This window comes from Eschrichtius robustus, chromosome 14 (assembly GCF_028021215.1).
Source record: "Eschrichtius robustus isolate mEscRob2 chromosome 14, mEscRob2.pri, whole genome shotgun sequence".
Classification (NCBI taxonomy): Eukaryota; Metazoa; Chordata; class Mammalia; order Artiodactyla; family Eschrichtiidae; genus Eschrichtius; species Eschrichtius robustus.
Window position 1 is genome coordinate 57,953,360 of NC_090837.1, and position 12,112 is coordinate 57,965,471.

At 33.1% G+C, this 12,112-nt stretch overlaps 1 protein-coding gene across 3 annotated transcripts in view; it reads left to right on the forward strand.

Annotated features, from left to right (window-relative positions):
• The window catches only part of PIK3C3 (phosphatidylinositol 3-kinase catalytic subunit type 3), a 180,665-nt gene that overhangs the window by 63,105 nt on the left and 105,448 nt on the right, over nucleotides 1–12,112 (forward strand). For all 3 annotated transcript variants that reach the window (XM_068563200.1, XM_068563202.1, XM_068563201.1), the window contains exons 5-7: nucleotides 3,471–3,557; nucleotides 5,545–5,640; nucleotides 8,273–8,344. In XM_068563200.1, the coding sequence (XP_068419301.1) occupies nucleotides 3,471–3,557; nucleotides 5,545–5,640; nucleotides 8,273–8,344 (255 nt within the window). The remainder of the gene's footprint in view (nucleotides 1–3,470; nucleotides 3,558–5,544; nucleotides 5,641–8,272; nucleotides 8,345–12,112) is intronic.

Below are 12,112 nucleotides of genomic sequence, written 5' to 3' on the forward strand. Positions count from 1 at the left end.
ATATAAAGAATATTGATGAAGATTTTTAGTTCTGTGAGAGAGATAATAATTGGTAGAAGTGTTTGGCATCCTTGTAGGAACACCATCATAACATGTATAATGGAAACGAAGACAAATCATAAAGACAAGCTACCATTGCAGTCCTTAATGCTCAATTTTGCTTTATACTATGAATTTGTTTAGAAAGAAAGAGGGGATTTGATACATGAATAATGCTGATGTTTAAAATTACACTTTCTAAGACAAAATATAGTTTCAGTTTGAGGACCTTGGAAATTATCTTGAATTCTCTGTATATTTGAAGTGTCAATGTATTATTTAATTTGTGAAACCAAAGGTAGGTTGGTATGTAAGACCTTCAGAGGACTCTACCAACTGCAACTCTAGAAATTCTTTTACCACTGGTTCTTTTATTACCGTTAATTCTTTTTTTTTTTAAAGATTTATTGATTGATTGATTGATTGATTGCTATGTTGGGTCTTCGTTTCTGTGCTAGGGCTTTCTCTAGTTGCGGCAAGTGGGGACCACTCTTCATCGTGGTGCGCGGGCCTCTCACTATCGTGACCTCTCTTGTTGCGGAGCACAGGCTCCAAACGCGCAGGCTCAGTAGTTGTGGCTCACGGGCCTAATTGCTCCGCGGCATGTGGGATCTTCCCAGACCAGGGCGCGAACCCGTGTCCCCTGAATTAGCAGGCAGATTCTCAACCACTGCGCCACCAGGGAAGCCGCCCGTTAATTCTTTTATTACTCCTTCTTAAAAGTAAAGCGCACATGCACACCTATGTGCCTAAGTCTTACAGTAGTAAATTATAGGCTCCAGAGAAATGCCTTATTTATGTAACTGTCTGTTATTTTTCATATTGAGAGGTGAAAAAAATAGAAGTTTATTTCCAATTTGAAGAACTATCATTATAATTCTCTCCCTTTGTAGTAATCAAAATGCAAGAAATATAGAACATGGAGATAATTTCAGGAAAGGCTTCATTATTTTTTAGCATGTTTAGATGGCAGATTATAGACCATTTAAAATTTTTTGTTTCTCTGTAAAAAACTATGATGATTAGTCTCTAGCCAAGTCCATTTCTTATCTTGATAGTTGTGTATGGCTTCTGTTGTGTATAAGAATGTATCAAATGTGAAGGTGACATAACACTTCTTTTTTTGATTTTTTAGATTTTTTAAAGATTTTATTTTTGTTGAACAGTTTTACATTCACAGCAATACTAAGAGGAAGGTACAGATATTTCTCATATACACTCTGCCACAGCACATGCATAGCCTCCCCTATTGTCAAACTTCTCACCACAGTGGTACATTTGTTACAATTGATGAACCTATACTGACAACTCATAATCACCCAAAGACCATATACCTCAGTGTTCTCTCTTGTTATTGTATATTCTATGGGCTTTGACAAATGTTTAATGTCATTTGTCCATCATTATAGTATGATACAGAGTAGTTTTACTGCCCTAAAAATCTTCTGTGCTCCACTTATACATCCCTTCTTCCCCCGCAACCCTGGGCAACTAGTTATCTTTTTATTATCTCCATAGTTTTATCAATACCTTTTCTTTACTTGGAATCATACTGTACCTACCCTTTTCAGATTGGCCTCTTTCACTTAGCAATGTGCAAGTAATGTGTACTTAAGGTTCCTCCATATCTTTTCATTGATTGATACCTCCTTTCCTTTTCGCACTGTATAACATTGTTTGAATGTATCCGTTTATCCATTCACTTGGTGAAGGCCATCTGAATTGCTTCCAAGTTTTGGTTATTATAAATAAAGTTGCTATAAATATCCATGTGCAGGCTTTTGTGTGGGCATTAAGTATTCAACTCCTTTGGGTAAATACCATGGAGGGCAATTCCTGGGCTGTATGGTAAGAGTATGTTTAGTTTTGTAAGAAACTGCCACACTGACTTCCAGAATGGCTGTACATTTTGCATTCCCACCAGCAATTAATGAGATTTCCTGTAGCTCTACATCCTCACCTGCATTTGGTGTTGTCAGTGTTCCAAATCTTGGTCATTCTGATAAGTGTTTAGTGATTTCTCATTGTTTTAATTTGCATTTCCCTGATGGCATATGATGTGGAGCATCTTTTCATATGCTTATTTGCCATCCATATCTCTTCTTTGGTGAGTTGTTTATTAAGATCTTTGGCCCATTTTTTAAATCAGGTTGGTTATTTTCTTATTGTTGAGTTTTAAGAGTTCTTTGTATATTTTGGCCAACATTCCTTTATCATATGTGCCTTTTGCAAATATTTTCTCCCGGTCCATGGCTTGTTTTCTCATTCTCTTCACAATGTCTTTCACAGAGCAGAATTTTTTAATTTTAATGAAGTCCAGCTTATCAGTGATTTCTTTCATGGATTATGCCTTTGGTGTTGCATCTAAAAAGTTGTCACCATACCCAAGGTCATCTAGGTTTTCTCCTATGTTATCTTCTAGGAGTTTTGTATTTTGTGATTTACATTTATGTCTGTGATTCATTTTGAGTTAATTATTGTGAAGAGTGTAAGGTCTTTGTCTACACGTATTTGTTTGCATGTGCATGTCCAGTTATCCCAGCGATATTTGAAAAGACTCTTTGCTCCATTTTATTGCCTCTGCTTCTTGGTCAAAGATCGTTGACTCTATTTATGTGGTCTCTTTCTGGACTCCATTCTGTTCCGTTGATCCATTTATCTATTCTTTTGCCAATACCACACTGTCTTGATTACAGTAGCTATATATTAAGTCTTATAGTTGGGTAATATATAGCTTCCAATTTTGTTCTTCAGTACTGTGTTGGCTATTATGGATCTTTTGCCTTTCCATATAAACTTTAGAATCAGTTTGTTGATATCTACAAAGTAACTTGCTGGGATTTTTTTTTTTTTTTTTTTTTTTTGGACTAGGATTGCTTTGAATCTATAAATCAAGTTGGGAAGTACTGACATCTTGACAATATTGAGTCATCTTACCGTGAATGGAGTATCTGTCCATTAATTTAGTTCTTCTTTGATTTTGTTCATCAGAGTTTTGTAGTTTTCCCCACGTAGATCTTGTACATATTTTGTTAGATTTATACCAATTTCATTTTTGGGAGGTGCTAATGTAAATGATACTGTGTTTTGATATTGTGTTTTTAATTTCAAATTGTACTTATTGATTGCTGGTAACAATATATAAGAAAGAGATTGACTTTTATATATGAACCTTGTATCTTCCTTGCTGTAATTGCTTATTAGTTCCAGGAGCTTTTTGTCCATTTTAAAATATTTTCTACATAAATGATCATGTCACCTTTGAATAAAGAAAGTATTATTTCTTTCTTCCCAATCTGTATATCATTTACTTCCTTTTTCTTTGCATTAGCTAGTACTTCCAGTGTCATGTTGATGATCATTACCATTCTTTATCCTCCTTTCTGTGAGATCTATCTCTTAAAATTTTCTCCATTATATATTTTTTGCAGCTCACCAAAGCTCATCGACAAGGTCACATGGTGAAAGTAGATTGGCTGGACAGATTAACATTTAGAGAAATAGAAATGATAAATGAGGTGGGTTGTATCCCTCTTTTTTATTTCAAAATATTTTCTCCAGAATTTTAACTGAAAAATTTTTTAGAAGAACTATTTACTGCCAGGTATCTCTCAAATGTGGGAGCATTGAGGATTACCTCTAGTTGTGAGGTTTATGCTAATAAAAGGAAAACTTAGGATATCTGCCTTTCTTATATTTTAGTGTTCTCTTGAACCCCGAAATAGGTAGTGGATATCATAAGTGTACTAAATATCATATAAGTGAAGCCCATGTTAAGCTTGATGCCTCACTTGTATGTTCTCTCTTTCTCCATATGGCAGTTTATGTCCAAGTTGATTGGATAAATCTGTCAACATAGTGTCAAAACAACCTCTTCACTTCAGTTACCTTAAATCATCAATAGCAATTCCTCTCCCCAATTAAGATATTCCTTGTCTTATTTAGTACATATAGGGCTGTGCACCACTTAATGAGGTTACATGGTTCAAGTAATTTGTGTGCTTTCTTGATTTTGTGTATTGGTCCAGAATATGTTTAATGAAAAGATGGCTTCAGTGAAACTGTTAACAAAAGTTAGAACGACAAAAAAATTTTTTCTGTGCACTAGCACTGAAATACTAGATGTTTGGCCTAACATTCTATGTCTAGAAAGCAGAAATAATGGTTATATATTAATCACATTAGGAGAGAGGAATAGCAATTTTGTGAAATGCATAGCTTATAGTGATCACCACATGGCACAACTGACTTGTTTTGTGTTCTTTCAACAGTTTTCAGCAGGTGGAAAGAGAGAAATTTGTCATTTTACAGTGAACACTTAGAAAAGTTAAATTCCGACATTGTTCATTTTTTAAAAACTAATTAGTAGTGTCTAACAACATTTATATTCAGTATGAATACTGGACATCTTTTCTAAATGTATTCATAATACATTCTTATATACTGAAACTGGAAGAAAATTTTACTTTTTTGAATTTTGATAATAGTCACATTCCAAAAATAGTTTAATCAAAATGCTTACTTTTTTCTTTTTCCTATTTTTAATTAAAAAATATTTTAATTTTTCTATTCTTCAACTTAGATACCCCTGGGTGTAGAAAATGTAACATTAGAGCACGCTTTGCCCAGCCTTTTTCACTCACTCTATCTGCACTCTTTGAAAGATAGGAGGGAGGCCATTACCATTATCATAATAGATTATAATATGCTTCATAAAACTGAACAGTTTAAGTGACCTCCTTAGATCTTTATGATTATATACATATAGATTTAAAGCCATTTTTCAAACTGTTTTGGGTCAGGACTAATCACCCTTTTAAATTTCATTTTATTTTCACTTCATTATTAATATATTTACTTTTTTAAGGGGGCACATTTATACACACAATCAGCATTTTACATGTTGGGGAAGAAGTAACTCTTCCCAGTGTATTTAAAGTCTATTGATAAAACTTTACAAATGATTACAAGTTATTTTAAGACCATTTATAAATTGTGAAAAACTTGTTAATGTTGTATCTGTTAAGCTCAAATGACCTCTGTCCTTAGTTACATACTTTATTTTACTTTTGTTTTTTGTTATACTTATATTAATTTCTATAGTTAGATTAGTCCATATGGTTTAAAGGTGAACTGTTCTTTGCTTAAAATTATTAGAAATACAAAATTTTTTTTTAAATAAAATAATTCTCCTGCAAATGTGTATGAAATACCTTTAAAATGTTATATAATAGAATTCATACTACTGAATAAACCAAAAATGTCATTAAGTTTGAGGAGAGAGTTATAAGTGAGTAGTAGACACTTCTGGATAAAACAGTAGTGCTGTATATAATGAAATAGTAGTGCTGTGTAAAACAGTACATTTATAATAATGAAATAAAAAATTGTTACATTTTAAATTGTATTTGATAGAATCCATGTATTACTGAATTGGGAATAATGATACAAACTGATATTGAAGAAAATCATTTTTCATAAAAAATCTTGTTTTTTCTTTTTTAGAGTGAAAAACGAAGTTCTAATTTCATGTACTTGATGGTTGAGTTTCGATGTGTCAAGTGTGATGATAAGGAATATGGTATTGTTTATTATGAAAAGGTATTTTCCTTGGAACTGTTTATGGTCTCTAAAGTAGAAGGGAGGGGAAACATTAAAAAAAAATTATTGTTTTTCCTGCTGGGATGAATTCTTTGGCTGCAGAATGGCAGCAGACAGCTGTCAGCAGCAGCTGTTTGTATATACACAAATCAAATCATATAGCTACAACAAGATTACAAAAGCTGATCACTCATGTAATGCAGTTCTGGGTTATAGAATTCCATAAATATGCAAGAGATTAAAAACTTTTTGATTAATTGTTCTGTAAATTGGCAAGTAAGACATTAGAGCAGTAGCTTCATTAACAAGCAGTGTCCATTTGAAAAGTAAAAAGAGGGAATCATATTTTTTATGTGGTAGGCTATTGAATGTTAAGGGTATGTTTGTTATTTGAGTGTGTATGTAATGTGTTGGAGTTGTATATGTAACAATTCCAACATAAGTATGCTTATGAAATACCTTATAAATGTTCATTTATATAATATATGCAGAATTAAGAAAACCATGTTATCAGGAGGCTGAGTGGTAATGAATATGAAGTTATGAATTTGCTCTGGTCTGTTCATTACCAAAAGAAAGTAGTTGTATATTTGATATCTAGCTACTTGAAAAATATCTGTGCCTTAAATGCTTATTGATGGGTCTTCATTTTAGTACTACAGAAATAATAGTATGCGTAGTTCAAAACCACATAAATTAGGTACCTTCTGTTATTTTGGAAGTACTGAGACAAGTGCTTATGAGGACAGTGCGAATCAGAATCAGCGTGAATGAGGACAGACTTTCGATACATGGCATAATAGAATAATATTTCTTCTAGCATAGAGCTAAGCTATATGCAGTTTATTTGTTCATTAGAAGCAGCACTTTTAAATTACCTTTACACATTAGTGTTATTTGTTAAAGTTGTCACAAGTGATTTTTTAAAAATATATGTTTTATAACTATTAAATTACTATTTGAAAGATGTTTTCATAATGAAGGTTTAGGGTTTGTATAGTTAACTTGTGATCATTTTTCTGGTACTTTTCAAGTTAATGTAATTTTCTCTTTAGCTTGTACCCCTTCCTAAAGTAAAAGGTTGGGAAAAGTTAACTTGTTTCAGCTTTTTATTTTATAAATAGTACTCTCTGGGGGAAAAAAAAGATAAGGAGGTAGACTATTTAATATTTTTTGTTAATTAATTAGAAAGACTACATTAAAAAGAAAGGGAAATGTAGGTGAGTGAAATTGTTTTGTTACCAATACATCTTAATAAAATCACTTTTTTACATTTTTACTATATGTAATTTCATTAAAAGCAATATTTCCTGCCCATATGGAGTTTATATTGCAGAAACATGCTAATGGTGATGGTACTTTCAGTCATCGGAGACTTGAAGGATCTTTTGAAAGACAGCTTTTATGATAGATGAAATAATAACAGAATAGAAATTAGAAGAATTTCTAGTATTTTTGAAAAGGTTCTTGACCCCTTTCTACTGCTTCTTGAAAATTGCCCATAAATTAATGCCTGTCTAGCTACCCTGTCATATTTCCACTTACTGTAAAGATTGCTGGGCCAGTGTATTGAATCTAATGGAAATATACTTTCCTGTCACCTGTCTTTTGTGACAGATAGCCTTAGTGAAGATTACTTGTCACAGTTGGGCTGATAAATGTGTTTTCTGGTGTTGTGACTGAGAACCAGCCTGTTAAACAATGGCTGTGGGAATTTGTGGTTTTCTCTAGGACTCAATTACTGAACCTAAAGTAAAGTCACAATACTTCCCCTCTTTCAGTCTCTCCTGATTTTGTTGCTCATATCTAAAATTGAAAATATGCTAGCATTTGGAGATTGACAGAAAAACTTGATGCTAAGTGTACAGTTGTGAGGAAATGAATTTCAACCTTAATTAGTTTATCCTTTTCCAGGATGTATGCAGTGACATTTATTATGCAGAATTACCTTTCTTGCCTGAATTGGATAAAAGTAAAAGCCAAAATTCTTCAAAAATGATAATACCAACAAAATAAGACAGATTTATTTCTTAAGAATTGATGGATTGATTCTTGCTATTCAAATTTGCATTGCGTTGAGTAAGTATCCTCTGAGAAGCAATGCTGCTGAGTTTCTAGTCGTATATAAGTTTGAGTAATGTTAACCCACATTTAAAATTCTACTTATCTGAGTGGAACTTAATTGTGATAATTTGAAAAATTACCAAAATCCACTTAGTAGTTTTTGCAAATGATGCGACAGATCCATTGTGCCATATTTTAATTATACTCTTTGGTTTCTTGTTCTAAGTTTGAAAATTAGGACATACTCTTTTGACTCAGTCATTATAAGCAAAGTTTAAAACAAAATCCGGACAAAGACAATCTACTAATTTCCAGACCTCATATCTCTAAAAACTATAATACAGACTTTTTTTATTGTTAGAGTTTATTTTTCTCAAAATATTTTATCAGCAACAAAAGGTAAAAAATGGATATGTATTTTAAAATATAGTTGAATGAAGATAATTTTTTAAAGGGAGGAACGATGTTCATTAAAAATTAAAATACATTAGAGTGCACATGATCATGTATGACATTTTAACCATTTGGTTAAAAAAATTTTTTTAAAACTTGTTATGCTGTAATCCAGGATGGTGATGAGTCATCTCCAATCTTAACAAGCTTTGAGATAGTGAAAGTTCCTGACCCTCAGATGTCTATGGTGAGTCATTGTCAAATTTCTTATGAAAATTCTTTTTTCCGGAGTGATTATGACTTAGATCCACATCATACACTTTCTTTTTAAAAACTATATCTGTAACTACATTGGTTATTTAAAAGATTCATGAATTCACTTCAGCTATTGATATATGTAATCAGGTTCAGATGGAATCTTTACAAGAAATCTTAACACCTTAAAATAAGGTCAAGATAGTATGGTGTTGGGGAACCATTTTGTTTGAATTATTGAAAAAGCTATGGAATGCAGTCTTGAAGGACTCGGGGAAACAAGTATTTGAAAGATTGTCATCATAACAGAAGGGAAATTTATTTCTACCAGAAGATAACACTAAGATCAATGGATGGAAATTTTAGGGAGACTGATTTTGTTGAAAAATAGGGAAGATTATTGTAACTACTAGAACTATTCAATTTGGATTATGGTGTTTTGGATGATTTTGATATACCTGCATTGAATTGTTGAGATGATAGCTCTCTCAGGAATAAGAAAGAGGAAGAATTCCTACTTTGCAGCAGAGATTTAATTTGATGACTTCAAATTTAGAAAGTTCCAGGCAAAAAATCCTTATAGCAACATAAGAGATACTGTGATATTTACACTTAGAATTCATTTATATCACTCTGAACTATTTTCTCCTTATTTTATACATTTCTAATTAGATTAATTACCTTCCTAATCAGAACAAAGTAGATAAAAAGTAGTACATGGGAAGATGAAAACATGATGACTGGAGTAAATACAGTTCATTAGAGCAGGAAGTAATGGCTGATGGCCTAACATCAAAGGAAGAAATAGGGGGAAAAAGGGAATAAAAAGTTAGAAAACAAAGGTCACTCGGGAATCTTAGAAACAAACACCTAAGTACTTTCACAGATCTTATGCCTAGCATAATAAAATAAAGTTAATAGATCTAAAATTGACACTGTGGATTGGAAGAATCAACACTGTGAAAATGACTATACTACCCGAAGCAATCTCCAGATTCAATGCAATCCCTATCAAACTACCAATGGCATTTTTCACAGAACTAGAACAAAAAATTTCACAATTTGTATGGAAACACAAAAGACCCCGAATAGCCAAAGCAATCTTGAGAAAGAAAAACGGAGCTGGAGGAATCAGGCTCCTGGACTTCAGACTATACTACAAAGTTACAGTAATCAAGACAGTATGGTACTGGCACAAAAACAGAAATATAGATCAATGGAACAGGATAGAAAGCCCAGAGATAAACCCACGCACATATGGTCACCTTACCTTTGATAAAGGAGGCAAGAATATTACAATGGAGAAAAGACAGCCTCTTCAATAAGTGGTGCTGGGAAAGCTGGACAGCTACATGTAAAAGAATGAAATTAGAACACTCCCTAACACCATACACACAAAAAACTCAAAATAGATTAAAGACCTAAATGCAAGGCCAGAGACTATCAAACTCGTAGAGGAAAACATAGGCAGAACACTCTGTGACATAAATCACAGCAAGATCCTTTTTGACCTACCACCTAGAGAAATGGAAATAAAAACAAAAATAAACAAATAGGACCTAATGAAACTTCAAAGCTTTTGCACAGCAAAGGAAACCATAAGCAAGGCAAAAAGACAACCCTCAGAATGGGAGAAAATATTTGCAAATGAAGCAGCCAACAAAGGATTAATCTCCAAAATTTACAAGCAGCTCATGCAGCTCAATATCCAAAAAACAACCCAATCCAAAATTGGGCAGACGACCTAAATAGACATTTCTCCAAAGATATACAGATTGCCAACAAACACATGAAAGAATGCTCAACATCATTAATCATTAGAGAAATGCAAATCAAAACTACAATGCGATATCATCTCACACAGGTCAGAATGGCCATCATCAAGAAATCTACAAACAGTAAATGCTGGAGAGGGTGTGGAGAAAAGGGAACCCTCATACACTGTTGGTGGGAATGTAAATTGATACAGCCACTATGGAGAACAATATGGAGTTTCCTTAAAACAACTAAAAATAGAACTACCATGTGACCCAGCAATCCCACTACTGGGCATGTACCCTGAGATAACCATCATTCAAAAATAGTCATGTACCACAATGTTCATTGCAGCTCTATTTACAATAGCCAGGACATGGAAGCAACCTAAGTGTCCATCGACAGATGAATGGATAAAGAAGATGTGGCACGTATATACAATGGAATATTACTCAGCCATAAAAAGAAACGACATTGAGTTATTTGTAGTGAGGTGAATGGACCTAGAGTCCGTCATGCAGAGTGAAGTAAGTCAGAAAGAGAAAAACAAATACAGTATGCTAACACATATATATGGAATCTAAAAAAGAAAAAATCGTCATGAAGAACCTAGGGGCTAGACGGGAATAAAGACGCAGACCTACTAGAGAATGGACTTGAGGACACGGGGAGGGGGTAGGGTAAGCTGGGACAAAGTGAGAGAGTGGTAGTGCATATATGGACATATATACACTCCCAAATGTAAAATAGATAGCTAGTGGGAAGCAGTCGCACAGCACAGGGAGATCAACTCGGTGCTTTGTGACCAGCTAGAAGGGTGGGATAGGGAGGGTGGGAGGGAGGGAGACGCAAGAGGGAAGAGATATGGGGATATATGTATATGTATATTCACTTTGTTATAAAGCAGAAACTAACACACCATTGTAAAGCAATTATACTCCAATAGAAACGTTAAAAAATAAAAATAAAATTGACACTGAATTTTCATTATAAAATCAAATTGTATTTTGCATTCTGGATATTTGAAACACACTAATGGTTACCTTCAAAATGGTTGAGAGTATTCAAGTTTTGTCATACTCGGAACATATTAACTCCTATCAAAATGTCAGGTAAATGAGATGTCTGTATATTTAGTGTATTTTTTCCTAAAGAAAATGCTCATCAACAATTATAGTTTTAATATTATGGATGCTGTAATTAAAAAACAAAGATCTAGGACCTCTGTGAAAAATTTTTAGTTTTAAATACAATCAAGATAAAACAAAACAAAAGATTAAGAAAAAAAGCTACCCTCCTTACCCCCTATGTTAAAAAATTTTAATTTGTAGCCATTAGTATTAACTAAACAGAGGAATATATTTTAACAAACATTGAGTGCTGCTAAGCTGGTATATCACTGTATCAGACAATAAATTAGAGTCTATAGTTACAAGTGTGGTACTAGCACATGTACATATGCAAATGGACTGGTAGAACTGACTAAAAATCCCAGAAATAGATCCAAGTACATATGTAAATTGACGAAGGTGGCATTTCATCACTGGAGCCTAGTGCTGGGGAATGAGCCATTTGGAAAAAGATGAAATTAAATCAAATCCACACATCACACCATACATAAGGAAAAACTCCAAATGAATCAGGGATTTAAATATTATAAAATGAAACCTTACTAGTACTTTACTGTCAGTGTAGGGAAAGACTTTCTAACGAGTCAAAATCCAGAAGCAACAGAAGAAATGATTGATAAATTTGACTATGTTAAAAAATTTGCATGGCAAAAACACTGTAACAAAGTCAAAAGACAATTGACAAACTGGGAGAAACTATTTGTGACATACATCACAAAGGACTGGATATCTAATATGTAAAGAACTCTTAAAAACTGAAGAATAAAGGACCAGAAAGCCAAATTAGGAAAAAAAACATGAACAGACAATTCACACATACAAAAATGAATAAAATAAAGTCTCTTAAGCAAAGGCAGTATGTTCAAAACTAATGA